General features: G+C 41.7%; 1 protein-coding gene across 3 annotated transcripts in view; it reads left to right on the top strand.

Annotated features, from left to right (window-relative positions):
* Positions 1–228: 228 nt before the first annotated feature.
* Kat7 (lysine acetyltransferase 7) overlaps positions 229–21,581 on the top strand; it is a 34,321-nt gene continuing 12,968 nt past the window's right edge. Inside the window, exons 1-7 of one of the 3 annotated variants that reach the window (XM_055620058.1) lie at positions 229–431; positions 4,448–4,595; positions 7,225–7,401; positions 10,264–10,503; positions 15,301–15,383; positions 18,325–18,414; positions 20,280–20,378. In XM_055620058.1, coding sequence (XP_055476033.1) covers positions 417–431; positions 4,448–4,595; positions 7,225–7,401; positions 10,264–10,503; positions 15,301–15,383; positions 18,325–18,414; positions 20,280–20,378 — 852 coding nt within the window. In that variant the 5' untranslated portion in view covers positions 229–416. The remainder of the gene's footprint in view (positions 432–4,447; positions 4,596–7,224; positions 7,402–10,263; positions 10,504–15,300; positions 15,384–18,324; positions 18,415–20,279; positions 20,379–21,581) is intronic. The other 2 variants (XM_055620060.1, XM_055620059.1) reach the window with 2 other exon arrangements.

Here is a 21,581-nt window from a genome sequence, read left to right as displayed (position 1 = left end):
AACGGTTAACTTCAAGTGTCAGACTTCTGCCCTAAACAATCATGGCTACCTAGTTCGACAAACGATGCCACACGCCTAACTAGAACTAGCTGTTCCAAGGTTTCACAATTGGCGTGGCTTTCTGCCCAACTCCAAAATGGCGCTCACCAGCCTCACTGAAAGCTGCGAGCCTCCCAGTGTGCTCTCTGGCCTACACTTCCGGTGACGCGAGCCTCAGCCGGAAGTGAAGGAAAGAGCGCTTCAGCCCGCGGCGCCTGCGCAGAAGCCTCTAGACGCTTAGAGGCAGGAGGCACTTGGGATCGTCCGCAGGGTTTGGGACTGCTACAGAGGCCGCCACGGAGCCCTCCGGAGCCACCGTTCCTGCTGCTGCTGCTGCCGCCGCCCGAGTCGGAACCGTCGGGCTGCAGCCGCCGGCAATGCCGCGAAGGAAGGTGAGAACTGGCAGAGAAGGGATGGCGGGTTTCTAAGGAGAGTCGATTGAGCAACGTGACGCAGTTTGCCATGCCTCGCAGTGGTTGGGTTCCAACTTCCCGCTCCCCCGAACCTAGCCTAGCCATCCTGTCTCCTCTTGGTACCAGGCAGAAAAATGCGGGCCCTACCCTGGCCTCGGCCTATGCCTGTAACTATTCCCGCCCTCTGCTTGCCTGGATCGGAGGCGTTCTTCTTGTTAATTGGCCGCTGAAACGTCTTAAAGCATATTGATTGGGTGGTGACGCCGCCTATTTGGGCCCAACGGTCACCTCCCCGCGTGCGTGGGCGGTGTCTGGGTCTGGTCCTGGTGCTCGGCGACTGGTTGTGGAGAATGCTCTCCCTTCGCTTCATTGGCCCAGCTTCTCCGTATCTCCTTGTGGCGGGTGCGGCTTAGCAAGGCCTGGATTGGGTCGCCCACCGCCCCGCCCTTCCGGATAGAGACGGCGATAGGTGCAGAGGCGAGTTGGGGGAGACCACTTTCCGTTCCAGGTGGGAGGTATAACAAAGCTGAAGAATGGGTGATAGAGAAACCAGCGCCCACTCCCAAGGGATAGCTCGCAGGCCTGTTGCATCTCAGACAATGTCTTCCACTTACTTGTTCAGTTTGACATTGCCTGGAAAATGCATTTTGGAAAAAACACAAAACTTCTGGGAATAGAAGTCTTTTCAATCTAGAAATAGGAAAGCTATGATCCTTGAACGTGTGGGCACGGGTGACTGACAAGGCTTGAGCAGGACGTCTTCCTCTATTGCTTTTTCCTTACTGCCAGGAGGGCCTCACTGAACCAGAACCTGTGTTATCTGACCAGCAAGCTCTCTGGATCCACCTGTCTTGTCTTTCCAGCGCTAGGGTTCCAGGATCGAGTAGTTTTGTTTTGTTGTTTTAAATGCATGCTGGGGATTTGTACCAAGGCGTTTATGCTTTGCTCTGCCTGGATAAACCATCTCCTCATCCGGGACCCTGCTCTTTACATGTTAAAACTGAATATACGGAGGACAGCTAAACTGGGTCTAAGACACTAATCAGGCAAATGTAATACAGTTGAACAAATATTTAGTGACCTATTGCTACATGCTAGTTTCTAGGGATTTGAAAATTATGTGTGATCACTGCTTTAAAGGGTTATCACAGTTGAGTGGAGAACACAGACAAAGAAGGCTGCAGTAAAACCTCTGCTTGAAACTGTGTCCACTGTAAGGAAGTGGTGGGCTCGGGAAATAAACAGGTGAAGAGCCAATTTTCAGACTTAAACCGGGAAGATTGCTAGGTCATGAATTCCCATCCAGGTTATTGGATGAGGTGACCTTTGAGTGATGCTCTGTGACTTACTTACTTGTGGTCAGGTTTTGAATGAAATGTTTTAATGGATGGACGGTGGGTATTCATATTTTTGCAGAAATCATTCATCATGAAGGTTTTTCAAGTTAAATATTTATATTAATGTCTCTTACAGTAATCAGAGTTGACAGGTAATATTTATATCCAGGCATACCAAATGCAAGAGATGTACTGGTATGTTGGAATAGGTCCTGTCTCGGTATAGCAGTTTCCAAATAATCAGAGTCCTGGAAAATGTAAATTCTTACAGGATGTTATTGTACAAGCCTTTAATTCCAGCACTTGGGAAGTGGATCTCTGTAGCTTGAGGTACCTGCTCTACTATACTGAGAGGTTCTGTCTCAAAAAGGAAGAAAGAAAAAAAAAAAGATGAAAATGTAAGCTCTTGCTGGATATAATGGTACACACCTAGCACTCTGGAGGCTGAGGCAGGAGGATCACCTAGGAGGCGCTCAAGGCTAGCCTAGGCTATATAGTAAATTACAGGCCAGCCTGAGCTACATAGCAAAATCCTGTCTCAAAAACAAGACCCCAAATGTAAATATGTTACTAACTTGTTTGTTGGCAAATCTGTTCTAAAGTATCCTTAGGCTATTTTTTTGAAGACTTACTTATTTATTATATATACAATGTTCTGCCTGCATGCCAGAAGAGGGTACTAGATCTCATTATAGATGGTTGGGAGCCACCATGTGGGTGCTGGGAATTGAACTCAGGACCTCTGGAAGGGCAGCCAGTGCTCTTAACTGCTGAGCCATCTCTCCAGCCCCTTAGGCTATTTTTTTTAATGTCTCATTTAATGTTACACTAAATTTCTATTTTCTATAGAAATATTAATGTGTTTGGTATGAGGTGTTATTTGCAGGATATATGTATTCTTTTCAAGAATTAAAGAATTATTAACTCCAAGCATATTTGGCCCCAGGCATTTTATTCTTGGAATAAAGAATTGGGACCTGGAGCTGTGGTGTGTAGATAGTACCTTGAAACCCTGAGTTCGGTCCCTACTGCATCCCACTTCCCGCCCCTGCCAAAAATATTAGGACTTCAGTTTGGGGACATGCTTAAGTTTCAGCAAATGCTGTTCTATTTTTGGCTTAGAAAGGGGCATAGTGTAAATGCTTAATTGATAAAAGTAATCTTCATGGCTAATGACTGCTCAGGAGGCTGTTATGACTAGGATGTGATGTGACTTTGCTAAAACCTGGCATATCGGGCTGGAGAGGTAGCTCAACAGTTTAGAGCACTTGTTGCTCCTGCAGAGTTGGAGGCACCCACATCTTGGCTCACAACCATTTGTGACTCCAGTTCCAGGTGATTTGATAACCTCCCTTGACCGCTGAGGGCATCTATGTGAGAAATAGACATGCAGGCAAAACGTTCATACATATAGAATAAAATAAATCTAACTTTTTTAAAACCTGGTTTTGAATACTTATGAGTCTTTAGTATAAATTCCTTTCCCAGCACTTAACATCCATGTGGAGAAACTTCAAGGACAGATGGCTAAGAAAATAATTTGTATCTTTTTCTGGTTAAATTATTTTTGGATTAGAGTTCTAGACTATAACATGTTTGTTTTAAATTTTTGCATGTATAATGTATTTGTGTATATATGCATGTGTATTGATTTAACCACTTTTTAGCTAGGTGCCCATAGATGCCTGAAGAGATTTTTGGGTCACCTAGAACTGGAGTTCCAGGGAGTTATGAGCCACCATGTGGTTGCTGGGAATTGAACTCGGGATCTCTGCAAGAGCAGCAAGTGCTCTTAACCACTGAACCATCTCTTCAACCATAAGACCATATTTTGTTTTTGAGTCAGGGTCTGTCTATGTAGCTTTGGCTGTTGTGAAAACTCATGTAGACCAGGCTGGCCTGGAACTCACAGAGATCTTTCTACCTACCAGCTAATGTGATTTTTGTTGATCTGGAGTTTGAATAAAATTTACCCTGAAATTAAATGGGACCTAGCCTTAACATTTTGTATGCTACCTTGGACTTTTTCTTGTTTTTATAAAATACTTAGATATATTATTTTTAATTATGTGTAAGTATGTATGAGTACAGGTGCCTGAGGAGGCATTGGCTCCCCCTAGAGCTGGAGTTATAGGCAGTTGTGAGCCACCATGTGGGTGCTGGAAATTGAATTTAGGTCCTCTGCCAGAGCAGTGTTCTCTTAGCCACTGGGTCATCTCGCCATCTCTGCTTGCATGCTCTCTTTCACTCTCTCTTTCTCTCTCTCCCTTTTCTTCTTTTCTTTTCTGACATGGTTATGCTAGCCAGACTATTTTGATTTGAGTGTTTTGTTGTTGGGTTGGGTGCTTTTATTTCCAATTTATGCTTATCTTTTATGAAAGTTGTAACTCTGAATTGTCTCAAAGTTAATGATAATACAGTAAGAATTGCTTCTCTTTCAAGTTTGTTTAATACAGGTGTCTTAGTTGTAGGTTGTTCCACTAAAATATCTGAAATGAAGGGCTCCCTCTGAGCAGCAGGGAGAGGAAGTGCCTGTGGCAGAGTTCTTTTCTTGTGTTGGAACTTGGTACTTCAGCATCTGGTTCATTTTACTTCCAGTGCTAATAGAAACCCACAGTAAATGCTTTCGTGCTAATGTCTGGATCTATGGTATTACAGAGAAATGCAGGCAGTAGTTCAGATGGAACCGAAGATTCCGATTTTTCTACAGATCTCGAGCACACAGACAGTTCAGAGAGCGATGGCACATCGCGCCGATCTGCCCGAGTCACCCGCTCTTCAGCCAGGCTAAGCCAGAGTTCTCAAGGTAAAAGTCTTCTTTTTTTTCCTAACTGTTCCTCACAGTGGACAGATCAGTACAGATTGGTGTCATTGTGCTAACTCATAAAGAAAATGGTCCTTTGGCTTGGTGTAGATCAGTGGTTCTCATTCTCCCTAAGGCTGTGTCTGTTTGATAACAGTTCATGTTGTGGTGACCCCCAACCATAACATTATTTTTGTTGCTACTTCATAACTGTAATTCATAACTAGTGTTATAAATCATAATGTAAATATTTGATAAATATTTGTAAATCAGGCTATCTGATTGTGACCCTTATGAAAAGGTCATTTGACACCTCACCCTTAAAGGGATTATGACCCACAGGTTGAGAACCTCTGGTGTAGATTCTAGAATGTGTCGGAGTGTAAGGCAGATGCAGAAATACCCTGTCTTCAGAATGGTTTCTGTCAGGTACCATGCTCTGTTTATAGGCTGGGGCTTACGTACGTGTGAGACAGAGGTGCCCTGAGTATTTTTTTTACAACTCTGTGGTGCTGTCAGTCATCATAAAATGGTAGTGTTATCCCACCGCTTTATAAATTCAATGGCTTAAGTGCTTAAAATGCCTATTGAATGTGTTAGTGTGGCTTAAAGCTTGTAAAAGCATGTTTGATTTTAGAATGCAGTCACAGTTTGATAGATATAACTTAATAAATACCCAGAATTTTGCTTTGGTAGCGGGGAGTGGGGGGGGGAGTCTCTCTAGTGTTCTTTGTCACTTGGGCTTAGTTAGAGGGTAACCTTTTGCCCCTCATAGTTCTGTTCAGTGTGGAAGAAAGGCTTCAGCTAATACACAAAGGTGATTATCAGTCTGCAGTGATAGGGTAAATTATAATAGGGGTCGGGGGGGGGGTGCACACCATTAGCCCTAGCACTTGAGGCATGCAGATCTCTCAATTCAAGGCCAGCCTAAGTACATGGAGAGTTCAGGGCTGGCCAGAGCTACATATTGAATGAGACTTAACAACTCGCAACAAAACAAAACAAACAAACAAAAAGAGAATACATATTTATATAGATAGATGTTTATATGTAAATACAGCTTGATGGATATATATGCATGTACACACACAAATAAAGTGATTTCTAAAGAATCTATGGAAGCCTAGAGGTGAGACAGCCACATCGTTGTGGGAAGGCCTCCTAGAACAGGGTGGTAGGAGTCTAGTAGGATGTTACAGATTTAAAGGTTTGAAAACTGTTTTAGGCAAAAGAAGTTATATATGTAAAGAGTCACAATGGTTCTTAGACACTCTAATTAACTATGCCCTAAAGATGACGCATATTTAAAACGGCTAGACATATGAGCTTGGGGGTTTCTGTAGTTATTTTATTTCATGGCCACGGAGCTGCACAACTCTTGAGCATAGGTCACCAGGTAAGGCCTCACTCCCTAGTGTGAAGAATAGACAGCCTTGTGAAAAGAGCCCCCGAAAGTATAGAGACCTGGGGACCTGGCCCGGTACTAACTTACCTGTTCTGACAGCCTGAGAGCTTCAACTTACACATTGTCATAGGACACTGTTATTTAAAATACTCTTCAGTTTCAGCTTTTAGTTTATTTTCTTTAAGAGGCATCAGGTTAGAGATATGAAAGGTCTATGAAGGTTACAGAGTAGGTTTCTCAATGGGAAGAACTTAAGGGCAGGAGCTATGGCCCAGCAGTTCAAGAGCACTTAGTTGCTTTTGCGGAGTGCCTGAGTTTGACTCTTAGCACACACATGGTGGCTCACACCATTGGTAACTCCAGTTTCAGAGGACCTAATGCCTTTCTCTGCTCATACACATAAAAATAAAGCTTAAAAAAGAAACCTTAAAAATTTGTTTTATTTGTTTGTTTTGAGACAGACAAAGTAGGTAGATCAGGCTGGCCTGGAAGTTACTATCCTCCTGTCTCAGACTCCCAAGTAGTAGGAGAACTTGTATCACTAGGTCTGTCTTAAAAATGTTTGACCTTTTAGAATTCATTATGACTTCACAGAAGGTACAAGGATAGCCAGTATTTATGTACTATTTTGCAGTTTTAAGACATCTGTATATGATGGGTTATAGCAAGGGGTGAAACAGGCAGTGTAGTTAGTACTGGGGAAGAACTTTTCTCCTGCTGGGCAGTGCTGGTACACACCTTTAGTTCCAGCACTAGAGACAGAGGCAGATGGATCTCTGAGTGTGAGGCCAGCCTGGTCTATAGAGTAAGTTCTAGGACAGCCAAGGCTACACAGAGAAACCGTGTCTAGGAACACCAAAAAACCTTTTCATAGTAAGCTTGAGGAATATACTACCAGTGTTTTTCTTTTTTCTTTTTTTCCCAAGCTAAGGTGAGTGAGTATTTTTCTTGGGGTGAAGAAGCAAGCTTGGAGACATTAACTTCCCCAAGATTCCACAAATGGTTGCTATGGTAGAGTGGAATCTAAGGGCGCTCAGCCTTCACTACAGAGCCTGCCCTGCTGCTATGGTATCATAACAGCATGAGCTCCTTTGTCATATATTAATTAGGGAGATCAGTGTATTCTAAGGTCTTGTGAAGAGAAGGAACTTCGTTCTGATTAATCTTGTGGATGAGAATAAAATAGATTTTCTTCTTTATTTTATGACCTTCTAAAACTGGGGTCAGATTCCAGCCCTGTTCGAAATTTGCCATCTTTCGGCACTGAGGAACCTGCCTATTCTACTAGAAGAGTGACCCGTAGTCAGCAGCAGCCCACCCCAGTGACTCCAAAAAAGTACCCTCTCCGGCAGACTCGCTCTTCTGGCTCTGAAACGGAACAGGTGGTTGATTTTTCAGATAGAGGTAAGTAGGCCTGTGTGACGGGTACCGTACAGAGGTTCTGTTCACTTTCTTTTACGGGAGGCTTTGGCACTGCAGAGAGATTGTCAAGAGTTTAGGTAAGCAAACACTAGTCACGTGATACTTTTTTGTTTGGTTGGTTTGGTTTTGTGTGTTGCTTGTAGGTTTTCAAACAGGGCTCTCAGAATGTAGCCTCAAACTTGTGATCTTCTTGCTTCAGCCTCCAGAGTGCTCTACTTATCTGGTTTCTTACTGTCTTGCACAGTATATTTTGGTTGCTAGAGTGTTAGGGTCCAAGAAGCTGGAGTGTGTTAGATTGGATATGTAATAAAAGAAGGAAGCAGAACCTTCTGAACCTTCACATGAAGAATGTTTGACCCAGATTTAATTAGAGCCATGATGGCTAGTCCACTTCACCTCCAGACTGCTGGCTAGGCGTGACCTTTAGTAGTAGGCAGTGTTACGTTATTGAGGTTTGTGACCCAGTGCTTCAAGAGCCTAGAGCAAAAAGCGTTAGAGTAGTTCTTAGAAGCTACTGAGATTCTTCAGTCAGGCAACATGATTGGTTTCAAATGGTCTGTGCAGTTTCAGTTGTTGTTTTTAACTTTCTTGGTAATACTTAGAAATACAAAGATTTTCATATAAAAAGCTGCACTAAGTTTTAAGTTTTTATTTATTTTATGTGTATTGGTATCTGGTGTACATTTAAGTCTGTGAACTACATTTGTTCCTGGTACACATGGAGGCCAGGAGAGGGTATAAGATCTCCTGGAACAGAAGTTAAAATTGTGAGCTGCTATTTGGGTACTAGTAATCAAACTCTGGTCCTCTGTAAGAATAGCCAGTGTTCTTAAACAAGGAACCATCTCTTCAGTCCCAGAACTTCATTTTTTGGTTGTGTTTTGTTGTTGTTGTTTTGGGTTTTTTGGTAACAGGCTCTCTACATAGCTCTGGCTAGCCTGGGACTCACCATCTGTATCCGGCTGGCTTTCAATTCATATATCAGTAGTTAATTTGTTTTGTTTTGTTTTTTTGAGACAGGGTTTCTCTGTGTAACAGAGCCCTGGCTATCCTGGACTCATTCTTCAGACTAGGCTGGCCTGAAACTCACAGAGATCCACCTGTTTCTGCCTCGGGTGCTGGGATTAAAGGCGTGTTCCACTAACTTCCCAGTAGTTAAGTTTTAAAACAGGACAGATGTGGAAATACTGGATGGCCATTTACTCACATAGTAATTTTTGACTGGAGTTGAATAGTAGTTGTCACCTCTGGATAGACAGTGAAATGATTTACTGTGTCCAACCCTGCAGGCATCTGGTTTTTAGACTTTAAGAACGTGCGGTTTCTGGGGCTGGAGAGATGTCTTAGTTAAGAGCATGCACTGCTCTCCCCCCCCCCCCCCCCCGTACCCCAGGGGTAAGGGAGCAGGGTTTCTCTCTGTATTCCTAGCTGCCCTGGAATTCAATTCATTGTGTAGACCAGGCGGGCCGTGCATTTACAAATCGGATGCCTCTGCCTCCCAAATGGTGGGGTTAAAGGCGTACGCCGCCATGCCCAGCACACGCACTGCCTCATCTTGTCGAGGACCCGAGTGAAGTCCCCAGCAGACGCCCGCTGGCTCACAGCCACCTGTAACTCCAGCTCCAGACCTGACAGCCTCTTCTGGCCTCTGCCAACACCCACCCACAGTATACCTGCATTCACATAATTAAAAATAAAATCTTAAAAAGAAAAAATTCTGCTGCTAAATATCTTTAATCCAAGCATTTGGGAGGTAGAGGCAGGCAGATCCCTATGTGTTTAGGGCCCACCTGCCTTACATAGAGAATTCCGAGCCAGCCAGGGACACATAGTGAGAACCTGCCTTTTTTTTTTTTTTTTTTTTAAATAAGAAAAGAAAAGAAAAGGTGCATTTCAGGACCGTGAGACTCCTGAAGCAGAGACTTCAGGTAGCAGGCATGTTGACAAGACACATACAGAGGTGGCTCTTAGCCCTTAAGAAAAAAATTTTAAATCCGTTTCTCTCTTTCTCTCTTTCTTTCTTCTTTCTTCTTTCTCTCTCTCTCTTTCTTTTTTCTTTTTTTAAAGTGGGTGTTGGTTTTGAGACAGGGCCTCTGTCTGTAGCCTTGCTCTATAGTTCAGGCTGGCCTGAACTGGAGAACACCCACCTCTGCCTCCTGAGTGCTGGGATTAAAGGAGGCTACCACCACACCCAGCTCATTTATTTTCTGTCTTGTGTGTCTTCAGGAAAACAGGTTGATTATTTATTAACTTGTTTTTTTCAATAAGGAATAAATACATTTTGGTGAATTTTTTTGGCATAATTTTAAGTTTCACTACTAAACAACACTTGGAATGGCAGAAAACACAGTTTATCATACTCGGGTCCTTTTGGTAGTTTTTCAAAGACTTTGTTTATATTTTGATTTTGATTACTCACATTAAGAGCTTAGGAGAACCGTGGAGAAGTAACATGGAGTAGGTGAACCCCAGATTTTTATTCAGTCAGACTTCAAAGTTATACCAAAGTGATGGTTGCATTGTCTTATAGCAGATAAGTAGCTAAAAATTACTGGTTAGGTCTGAGAAGACTGTAGATGTAGCTCATTTGTAGACTGCTGGTGTAGCCTGTGTGAGCCCCAGATTTTGTTACCTAGCTGCGTAAAACCAGGCATAAGCTCAGACTAGGGAAGTGGAGGCAGGTAGAGGAGGTCGTTCTTAGCTATCTAGAGAGCTTGGGCTACGTGACTCCTTGTCTTTAAAAAAGTAAAAAAGACAATTGTAGAAAGAGAACTGCAAAGTCCATAAACTCTTCTATCTAGGCAATCTGAAAATAAAGGAACCCACCAATTTCTTTTTCTGTAGAAACAAAAACTACAGCTGATCATGATGAGTCACCACCTCGAACTCCAACTGGAAACGCACCTTCTTCTGAGTCTGACATAGACATCTCCAGCCCCAACGCGTCTCATGATGAGAGCATTGCCAAGGACATGTCTCTGAAGGACTCAGGCAGTGATCTCTCTCACCGGCCCAAGCGCCGTCGATTTCATGAGAGCTACAATTTCAATATGAAGTGTCCCACGCCAGGCTGCAACTCTCTAGGTAAGTGCCCCAGCTTCCTGACTGCTGTGGACCCTTTAGTGGTCGGGAACTCAGCAAGCATGAGTAAGAACTATTCTTGGCCTATTGTCTGTGAATAATAACAGACCTAGTTGCAGGGAGATGTAACAAGATGAACCATTCACTGTATTCAACATGCTTTTCACCGTGAAAAATTCCCACCTTCCCTCAGCAGAAGCAAACACAGGAAAACAAGTTCTCTTGAAATGCCTCATCATGTGGCACATGGTTGATGCTCATAAGTACTGATACAGTATAAGATAGTGCCTAATATTGGAAGAATGGCCATGCCACTAAAGAAAACAGTTCTTAAGAGGCTGTAAATCCAAGAGAGTTTGTGTGAGACCTGGCCTTTTTTGACCAGGAGTTTGTCAAATTCTTATGGTTTTGTGTAGTTAGTTAGTATAAGTAGGATAAACTCTTCTGATAACTATGTTGTTTCCCTAAGAGTGAGTGAATCACTTTAGAGATTCTTACAGTGACTTCAAGCTTATTTGTGCTGCTTGAGTGAGCGGAGATGCAGTTGTTAAGCGGGAACTTTTGTCTGAAGTTGGAAGGTCCTGATTGATAGATAAGGTGTCTTTCAGTATAATTTTTTTTTTTTTTTTTTTTTGGTTTACAGGGCATATAAAACTTACCTTTATGCTTATACTGTGGTCTATAAAGTGTGCCAACAGCATTGTGGTCGTTTTGTTTTGTTTTGTGTTTCGAGACAGGGTGTCCTGGACTTGCTTTGTAGACCAAGCTGGCCTCGAACTTGCAGAGATCTGCCTGCCTCGCCTCCCACGTGCTATCATGTCCAGCTAGTTGTTTATTGTTTTAAAGGTAAATACTTTCTAAAATGCTTTGTTAAAGATGCTAATGATTTAGAAGCATTTGGGAAGTTGATACCAGTAGACTTAACAAAGTGGCCACAGCCTTCAGATTGTAAACATGCACTCTGTGAAAGCAGGCTTGCACAGTAGCGACACAGCACTTTATACTTGGTGTTTGATCACTGAACAGTTTTCTCTAAGAAATGGCCTCATGTTACTTAATTTAAAGCAAGGATATATTTTCACAAACTCAGATGATAGAGCCTACAATACACTTAGGCTGGTGAATGTATGTTCGTCTGCATTTATTTATGGCACACCCCACTGTACAAAGCAGTCTGAGATAAGTCAGACACAAGGAGAACGTGGTCCAGTTTAGAGAGTTGATGAACTCGAAATGTATGTGACAGTTGCTAGTGTAACTTGGATGCTGCTTTACTGTGACCTTTTTTATTAACTAGAAGGAGTACACTGAAATAATGATGAGGTGGGGATTGTGGTTTCAGGTACCTTTAACTTCAGCACTCAGGAGGCCTAGATAGAAGGGCTTGAGTTCAAGGCCAGTTTGGGCTGTCTAGTGAGTCTATCTCTAAATAAATAAGAGAACAATGAAAAATTTGACAAATACCCTAAACCGATAACATAGTTGCTTATATTATATTGTCACTCATTGTGTGCTCTATAGAATTGTGTGTGCTGTATTTTTCTATGATCTGCACAGTAGGTTTGTTTCTGTCAGAGTGAGCACAAATCCGTGAGCAGTTGTACAACTGCAGTATCACAAACTAATAGAAACTTTTTAGCCCCACTCTATTATAGAACCCTTATCTGTGTGGTCTGCTATTTTTATGTTTAAAGGGCCGTTATTTACTCAACATTAGGCAGTATGTGACTGTAAGTATGTGGTTCTCTAAAGTTGTAATTTGTTTCCTTTTATCTTAATTTGTTTTGAGATAGGTTTTTGCTATGTGGCCCTGACTGGCTTGATAATCACTGTGTAGCCCAAGTTGGTCTCAAATTTATATTAAGACTTACTTAAGATGTTTGTTTTTGTATGTTTATTAGTGGTTTGCCAGCTTGTATATATGCATAGCACATTTGTATCTGGTGCCTGAGGAGGTCAAAAAGGTTGTGGGATCAGAACTGGAGTTCTGATTGGTGGTTGTGGGTACTGGGATCCAAACCTGGGTCCTTTAGAGGAGCAACAAGTACTCAATTTCTGAGTCACAGTCCTCTTTCCCGCCCCCAGAGAAATTGTTTCAGTCTCTCAAGTACAAGTATTGCAGGTATGTCCACCACGCCTGACTAAAATACAGTCCTAGAGAACTGACAGCCTGCATGTCATAAATAAAATACCACTCCTTCATGCTTGGATTAGTTTCATTCTTCAAAGCTTACTCTGTGGATTATATTTCTTTATGTTTTTTATTTATTTTTGAGAATTTCATGCTGTGTATTTTGATTATCTTTTCCCCCAACCCCTCCCAAATTCAACCACACCACCCTGCTGTTTAATTTTGAAAATTCTAATGTCTCTTTAACCCTCCAAAATCATGTTTTCACTGTGAAAGAGCAGTGAACCTTCTGGAAAAAATTGTGTGATGTATATATGTGCAGATGCCTGAGGCAAGCGCAAGGACAGTGCGTGTCCTCAGGAGGTGAAGGTTTTTGTAGGCCTGCAGTTTAGCCTTACTGGTTTATCTTCTCACCTTAACAGTGTTGTCTCTCTACCTCTTTGAATCATTGGCATTTTATAATCCTCTTGGAAGAGATATGGCAAAGAAACAATGTTCAGCTTTCTGTATTTTTAAAGTTTATTATGTGTGTAGAGGTGGGAGCACTTGTCACAGCATGAGTGTGGAGGACAGAGGACTTACTTTTGGAGGCAGTTCTCTCTGTCACCTTTATGTGGGTTCCAGGTATCGAACTCACATTGTCAAACTTAAATCCCCGGAAAGCTGACACAGTGAGACCCTGTTGATCGATAGGTAGGTAGGTAGGTAGGTAGGTAGGTAGGTAGGTAGGTAGATAGAGCGAGCCTAAGGGGTCCAGAAAGATGGTTCTGTGGGTGAATGTGCTTGCCTTAAAAGCAAGCCTAATGATGGAAACCTTATAAAGTGTCTCTGATAAGCCCAGTGTCCTACTACCCTGAAATGGGAGGCAGAGGTAGAATTGTTGGTGGAAGCTGACAGAGCCAGGAATGCCGCCACAAGGGCACCCACAACGAGATCCTGTCTCAAGGTGGAAGGCAAAAAAGAAAAAACAAAAGTGCAAGTTCTCTTTCATTATAGAATCTATACACATACTGTACATGTAAACAAATGTACATATGGGCACAAAATAACATGTAAGAACAAATAGAAAGGGCAACTGAAGAACTGAATGTAAGTAATGGGCACTTAAGTCATTAAAGAGGACATAAAACTAATTTTCTACTTTTAACTCTGTCGTGGGATTTTTGTTGTTTTGTTTGATGTTAAGGGCATATATTTAATAACAAAAGTGTAAAACTCAATGTGAAGTTACACAGCTTCAGAATGGTTATTCTAACTATATAGAAGTTCATTGAGATGTCTAGTTATTCCTTGTGTGATGTTCTTCTGTATTCAGGTTCTTTATAATAGCAAGTTTTAATAAATTATAAACAAACAAAAAGAAGGTAGAAGTTAAACAATTTCCAAAAGTTGTCTTCTTCAGCACACATGAGTTAGTAATGACAACAATAATAATTCTAGCCAGGTGGTAGTGGTACAGGCCTTTAATCCCAGCACTTGGGGGCCAGAGGCAGGCAGAACTTTGTGAGTTTGAGGCCAGAGTGAGTTCCAGGCCAGCCAAGGCCACACAGTAAAACCCTGTCTCAAAAGAAGAAAACAAAGAAAAAGCCATCTATCTGAAAACTGGAAGAATGGATAGAAATGTAGCTCTGTAGGAGAGTGCTTGTCTAGCATGGCTTAGGCCCTGGGTTACAGTCCCATTAGCAATGTTTAAAAAAAAAAAAAAAGGAGAAAGAGCAGGAAGAGGGAGGAAGACTAGAAAGACTGCCCTTTAGTTAGAACAAGCTTCCTGTGTCATCCTAGTGTTTTTTGTTTTTTTTTTTTTTTTATTAAGAAGGCCTAATGCTACTTGCCCCGTCTTAGAGTTTAGTTGTACAAGTTCAAATCTTGAAATATTCATCCTTTGAAAAAAGCATGTTGAATCTCATTCAGAATTATCAGAATATGTTTCTATATTGAAGAAATGGCAATTTTCTTCACTTTTAATGAATTTTGATTTTTGAAAGGAGTTAAATATAGGATAGTTTTGCATAGTAGAAAGAATAGTATACTTTTTTTCAAATTTCTTAAAACTGGATTAATTTAACAAAGTTGTTTATTTTTTTGCTTGCTTGCTATTTTGTTTTTAGAGACAGGATTTCTCTATGTAGCTCTGGTTGTCCTGGACTCACTCTGTAGACCAGGCTGCCCTCACTCAGAGATCTGCCTGGCTCTGCCTCCTGAGTGCTGGGATTAAAGGCGTGACACCACCGCCCAGCTACCTAAGGGGTTTAATTCCACCAAAAGAAAGTGTTCCTATTTATAATGTTATGTGTTGTAGCTGTAGGACTCTGTCATTTGGGGATTTGATAATACTTCTAATAAGAAGGGACTGCGCTTGATATGGAATGTGTACAGTGTATCCCACTCGGGAAGCAGAGGCCAGTTTTGTCTGCATAGTGAGTTCCAAGCAGCCAGAACTGCACAGTGACTGCCTCAGAAAGCAAACCAAAGTGTACTCAAAGACTGCCAGATCTGCTCTGTGGAAGAAAGTAATACATGGTGGATACAAGTCGTGATCTTGATAGCACTTAAATTTGGTAACATTTATTTAATAAAATGGAACACTACAAACATTTGTTGTTGAGAATAATTTCAGTTCCTAAGTGTGCATGTTCTTCCTGGAAATTAAGTTTTCCCTCCTTTAACAGGACATCTTACAGGGAAACACGAGAGACATTTCTCCATCTCAGGATGCCCGCTCTATCACAACCTCTCGGCTGATGAATGCAAGGTAACTGTGTGTTTCTCTACCCAGGGTGTGCTCCCGGGTGCTTGCTGCTCGACCTGCCATGTGCTGCGCACTTGGGGTACATCAGCGAACAAGGGGAACAAGGTTTTGTCCTTACCTGTCAGTGGAGGAAGCAATGAAAAAAAAGTTTTTGTTTTTTTTTTTTTTAAAAACAAAAGCTAACTACATGAACAAACAAAAGAATTGTAATATGTAGTGGGTGTTCAAGAGGAAATTAGTAGGGAGGTTTATCTCTAGAATACCGGGAACTTCACAGCTATTGCATTCATTTCCTTGGTAAGACTTGATCCTGCCAGGGACGGATCTTTTCTACTCAGGTAGAACTCACATAGATAGTTGACCCCACTGTTCCACCTTAGGTTCTCTTAACAAATACATGAAGTTGTTTTGCTTTTTCAAATGTTGTTCTTCAGTTCATTTCTGCAGATACTGTGTTCTTGGCTTTTATCATTCACATCTGTTCTTGGCTAGTTCTTTTAAATTCTTCAAAAACACAGTTCCTAAATAACCTTCCGGACTTGGGTGATGTGTTTGAGACTGGAGCCTGAGTTCCTCTTTTGTGCATTCCTGCCTGAGTTACTACTACCGAGGATGGAATCACAGCTAATTATGGGGAAGCAAGACTTGCAAGTAGTAATTAGACAGCTCAGGTAGTCTTTGGACAAGTTATCCAAACTAAATACTTTGACTACAGCAAAGTGTTAGTTGCTATTCGTTGTTCTTTTGCTCACAAGGCCTGGGGGTCACAGGTTTATGCTTGTATGAGCAGGTCTCATTTGGAAAAGAATTCAATTTCCTGTTCTCCTTGCTTCAGGAACTTGTTCTTTTTACAACGTCTAAGGGTGGAGTTGGGGGAGTGTCTCTTTACATGTTTAAATTTTCACCAAGTAAAACTTGAAATGCTTACATGTATATTTCTGCTAAAGACCCTGCTCTTTGCCTTAATTCCACATCTGTCTGTATAAGACAGCTTGCCTTCTGTGTGGGCTCTTCCTGCTGTCTTCCACTGTCTGCAGGTGGGTAAGAGCAAGCATGGCTGTGTCAGCACCCCATTCAGAAGCTGCCCAGACACTCACACTGAAAATAACTGTGATGGTGTTTTCATAATGTTCCTCTGCTGTTTGTCCTTAAACACAGCCATCTGATAGCGCTTTGTCTTGCATCTCTCTTCCTAAAGCGTGGCTTTGGAGAGTATGACTTGAAGCAAAATCTACACCTTCAGTCCCTTCAGCGATTTATTTCAGAAATTTCAGGAAAACTTCAGACCAGGGGAAGAAATCCTAAATAAAGGGAACCATTTCTGTTGTAAATTTTTCCTCTGTCTCCTCTCCAGGAGAAATGAGGCTAGCGTTATTCATCTTTTTGCTACTGGACCATGTGCTTGGAGGAGGCCACTGGGAAGCAGAGCCTTTGTAGATATTAGGCAAGCGCACCACTATTGAGCTGCTTCTCTAGCCTGGTGAAAGTGCTTTAAACTCCCTGCTTGTGCATGATCGCTCTTGCCTTTCTTGGCGTATTGTGTGGCTGTGTGTAACTTTATGGACAGCTGAGATTCAGTGACTAAGATAAAAATCAAAGCCAAAAACACCTGCCGTCAAGGGATTTGCTTTCCCATGGGGAAACCTGTAAATTAATAAGTAAATATAAGTTTATGTAATGATAAACCAAAGGAGAAAGAGTCTGTTTTCAAGGTGGGAAAAACATAGTGCTTTTGCTAGAGGTCCGAGAAGCCCTCCTTGAGTTTGGGGTATGATCTAGAATGTGGATGGTGTCAAAGTAACAACAGGTAAAAACCAAAGAGTGGAGATAGCCAAGGAGAAAGAATAGCAAGTGCAGTGACCATGAGCTGGGGACAGACTGTTGGGTTTGAAGGTAGGTTGTGTGATGGGAGCATGATTGGAAATGAAGAAGCAGAGTCAGATCCTAAAGGCCCATAGGCCTTGGCACAAGGTTTATGTTTTATTCTCATGGCAGTTGGAGTCATGTGGAGGGTCCAGGCAGAGGAAGGATGTGTCACTGAAACAACGATTTAGCCTGAGGAGAATGACAGGAGAAGAAAGAGATGATGCAGGATAGGTGTGCTGGAAGCCTTTCAGAAGTTCTTGCAGTAAATGAGGGCTTGGCCCAGCATGGTGTCTGTAAAATGTCCTAAGAAATGATTGGATTCAGGATGTGGTTTGAAGGAGAGCAAGCCAGTAGAAGATGGATGGGCTCAGTGTGGAGATGGGATAAAAATGAAGGATTATGTCCAAGTTTTGAATTGATCAGCCGTTGAGGTGGTACCATTTCTTACAGTGGAGCAGATGTGAGAAATATTGGTCCTCTCAGTGGTGCAGCCCACCAGGCAGGTGTGTCAGTTCCCAAAGGGTGAAATGGAAACTAATGAGAGTGATGTGATTTGTCTGAGGTTTTATATCTACAGTCTGTTTCCCTATAGATGTGAATTCAGGTTTCCCCCTTCCTTCCCAGCCCTTGTGGTGGGGTCTTATTTCCCTATGCTGCATAGGCTGGTTTTGAACTCCTAAGCTGCATCAATCTGTCTACTAACTACAGGCAGAATCACTGTGCCCATCCTAAACTCAGATTTTTCTGATGTTTTCTTCATATTTCCTTATTCTATGTATTTCTTCATAGTTTCCCAGCATAGTGGAAGAACTCCAGGCCACAGTCATTTTTATCAAAAGTCTTAACTTTACAACATTTAACTGTGATCGTTTCATTTCTTTGCTATTTATTCATTTAGTGGTTGAGAAAGCACCGTGTGAGGCCTCATTTTTTTTCTAATAGAGATAGCAATAATCAATAAGAATACTTATACTTTCAAAGTATCGTGCAAACACAAAGGATTATCACAAATTCTTATACTTTAAGTAAATGTAGTCTTAGAAGCAGGTGGATTTATTGACATTGTTGATGGTTGCAGGTGAGAGCACAGAGCCGGGATAAGCAGATAGAAGAAAGGATGCTGTCCCACAGGCAAGATGACAACAACAGGCATGCAACCAGGCACCAGGTATGGGCCTTGTGAAAGCTCTGGCCAGCCACAGTTTGAGGTCTGCCTTGCATCTCCTTTGTTCCGTAACTGTCTTTATAGGCAAATCCATGCCTCTTGTTTCCCATGACACATCAGAATCACTGGTCTTCCAGACATCAACTTGAAATGATGTTTGGTTTCAACTGTTAATTTTTCATAAAGCAAACATTGCTATCTCGTAAGTGGTGGGATCAAGCTATTTGTAATTATAGTAACAGTAGTAAGTAATAGTATAAAATATTCTGGTTATTTGAAAGGTTACATTGTGTGTCCATTTTCTCATTTTGAAGCTTTATTTTAACCTGTTGTCGTTGGCTTTTAAACACCTTTGACTTTGCTGGCATATTTTTTATATCACCAGTGGCATTTTCTCAGTATTTGACACTTGTCAGCTGAGCTACTTTCCACTTCAGTTTTTCTGTGGTTTGCAGAAAGCATCCTTGTTCTGACCTCATCATCGTCTCTGGACATTCAGGCTGCATGGATTGCCTTTAACTCCTTCCTTCTTCTTAAATGACTTTGATCTTTCTGAGAACTCTATATCATTACCAAGAAGAGATTACATACATATCCTTCAAGGCCTTGAGCAAGTCTTAGCTCTTACAGGAATTCTTCCAAGACCTTCTCCCATAATTAGTAAATCTTCCTGTGTACTCCTCTTGTGTACTTTCCCCCAGATGTCGGCCTTTGTAAAGTATTAGTCATAGCTCTGTCGTCTAGTGTCTGTGTCTGCAGTTAGGTGATAGGTGACTAGCCGAGGAGGCACCGTGGTAAGGAGCCAAACATCTGGATCTGAAAACTCCTGTTCTCCTATTAGCTGTGTGTCCTGGGCAGGCCAGATGGTAAACTTCATTTCTTTATTAATATGAAGGAGTGAGTAATGCCTACCTGTGGGGACAGTCATCTAACGTGTAGTATCTCACCTTAGGGCTTGGTAGGCAAAAGCAGTCTGGAATCTGTAATTAATTCCTTATACTTTTCTATCCTGTCATAGATTTTTATTTTTGCCCCCGTCCTTCTCTCCCCCAAGACAGGGTTTCTCTGTGTAACTCTGGCAGTCCTGGAACTCGCTCTGTGGACCAGGCTGGCCTCCAACTCACAGAGACCCACCTGTCTCTGCCTCCTGAGTGCTGGAATTAAAGGTGTGTACCACAATCACCCAGCATTTGTGTGTGTGTGTGGGGGGGGGGAATTCTTGTTATAGAGCTTTTATCGATCTGGCCTGTAATTTGTAGCAATCTTTTTGCTTCTGCTGGGATTATAAACATGAATCATAATGCTCCTCCCTCCTCCATTGTGACTTTCAGTCTTCATTCATACTAGTGAAAATAAGTCTGCATTCCTGAAAGGGGAATGAGAACTTATTTCTTACAACTTAACAAAGTAAGAACTGTGGTTTGGATGGTAAAAGAATCTACTTTAGAATCATAAAATTAATATTATTAGCTAGCTGTGTGGCAGTATTGTTTCTGGCATTTTTTTTCTTTCCGGTTTTTTTTGTTTGTTTGTTTGTTAAACTCAGTATGGTAGCCCATGCTTATAATTTCAGCACTCTTAAGAGAAAGAAGGATTGCCAGCCAGGACTATATAGAGAAGACTCTTTAAAAAAAAAAAAAAAAAAAAACTTGGCAGTTTGGATTTGTAATTCCAGCAAGATGGAATTAGGAGGTAGAAGCAAGAGCAGAAATTCCAGGTTGGAGGCCAGCTTGGGTTATAGAGAACCTGTCTTATTAAAAAAGAAAGAAAAGAAAAGAAAAGAAAAATTTAAAAAGATGTGATATTTTGAAGTTTACATTAATGAATTTTCTAGGTAGTTTCTCAGTTTTGTTTTGTTTTTCTTTCAGGCACCGACAGAGAGACAGCTTCGGTATAAGGAAAAAGTGGCTGAACTCAGGAAGAAAAGAAATTCTGGACTAAGCAAAGAGCAGAAAGAGAAATATATGGTGAGGAAAACTCCAGTACTTAATGAGACTGAACTCCCCAGTCTGAGTGTCTGCCTTTCAGATTACTTAGCTATTTTCTACAAGAGTATCTATCCAGTGAGTTCTGGGGGACTCTTAATGTCCTAGTACCCTCCCCAAGTTGGAGCTGTTGAGTGGAGACCAGGGGGATTGTACAGGTGAAATAGAGTAGTTTTTGTTTTCTGAGAATTCAATCCTCTGGACCTGGGGATGTAGCTCAGTTGGCAAAACTCCTTCACTAAAGTTTTAAGTGATTACATACAGTTAAAGAGATCCTGTTGGTGTGGCTCTGTAATCCCAGCTGCTCTGAAGGCTGAGTGAGGCAAGAGGGTATGAGATCCAGGCCTCCCTAGCTGCCAAGTGAGTTCCTGGCCAGCCTCAGCAGCTTAGCAAAGCCCCTGTTGTGAATGAAAAGTAAAGGCCTGGTTTTATACATCAGTAGTAGCATGTGTAAAGGGTCTTGGTTCATTTTTCAGTCCCAGGGGAAGGAGGCAAATTTGCCTACTAGAACAAATGGCTGTCTAAATATTCAGGGACTAGGGGCAGAGCTAAACATCAGAGCACTAACTTTGAATATAATACGTTTTATACTAATAAGGAAAAATTAGGAATATACAGAAGATAAGATTAATCTACCTAAAAATAGCGTTTATCAAGTTTTTAGCTTTTTATATTTTAACTACATAATTTGTTATTTTCATCATTATACCATACTACCTAGTTGTCCTTTTTTTCACGTAATGATCTTGAACCAGTGTCCTCATTAAAGGTCAAGACTTTAACAAGTCTTCAAACCTTTTTTGCATAAAATACAGCTTTTTAGGTAAAGATTTACTTTTCCTGGAAATGTATTAGTATATGTTTTCTACTGAAATAAAGCCAGCCATGGTAGTCTGTGCCTGGTAGCTAACATTGCAAGACCCTGTTTCAAAAACAAAAGAGAAGAAAGGCCTGTCAGAAATGGTGACTCACCTGCAGGGAGGCCATGAGCTTGAGGCCAGCATGGGCCACAAACTGAGACCTAAGAGCCATGCTAGATTAGACAATGAGACCCTGTCTTGGGGGTGGTTGGGATGGAAGAGAGACCAAACGTAGAGGATATTCCCTATAAAGATCACCCATCTGAGATGTAGGTATATATTATGTTACGTGTTGATGTGTGTCTTTTGGTCTGAGTATCTTTTC

Source organism: Psammomys obesus, unplaced genomic scaffold (assembly GCF_907164565.1).
Source record: "Psammomys obesus unplaced genomic scaffold, mPsaObe1.curated_primary_1811, whole genome shotgun sequence".
Lineage (NCBI taxonomy): Eukaryota > Metazoa > Chordata > Mammalia > Rodentia > Muridae > Psammomys > Psammomys obesus.
Note: the sequence above shows the minus strand (reverse complement) of the source record. Positions and strands in the feature narration are given on the sequence as shown.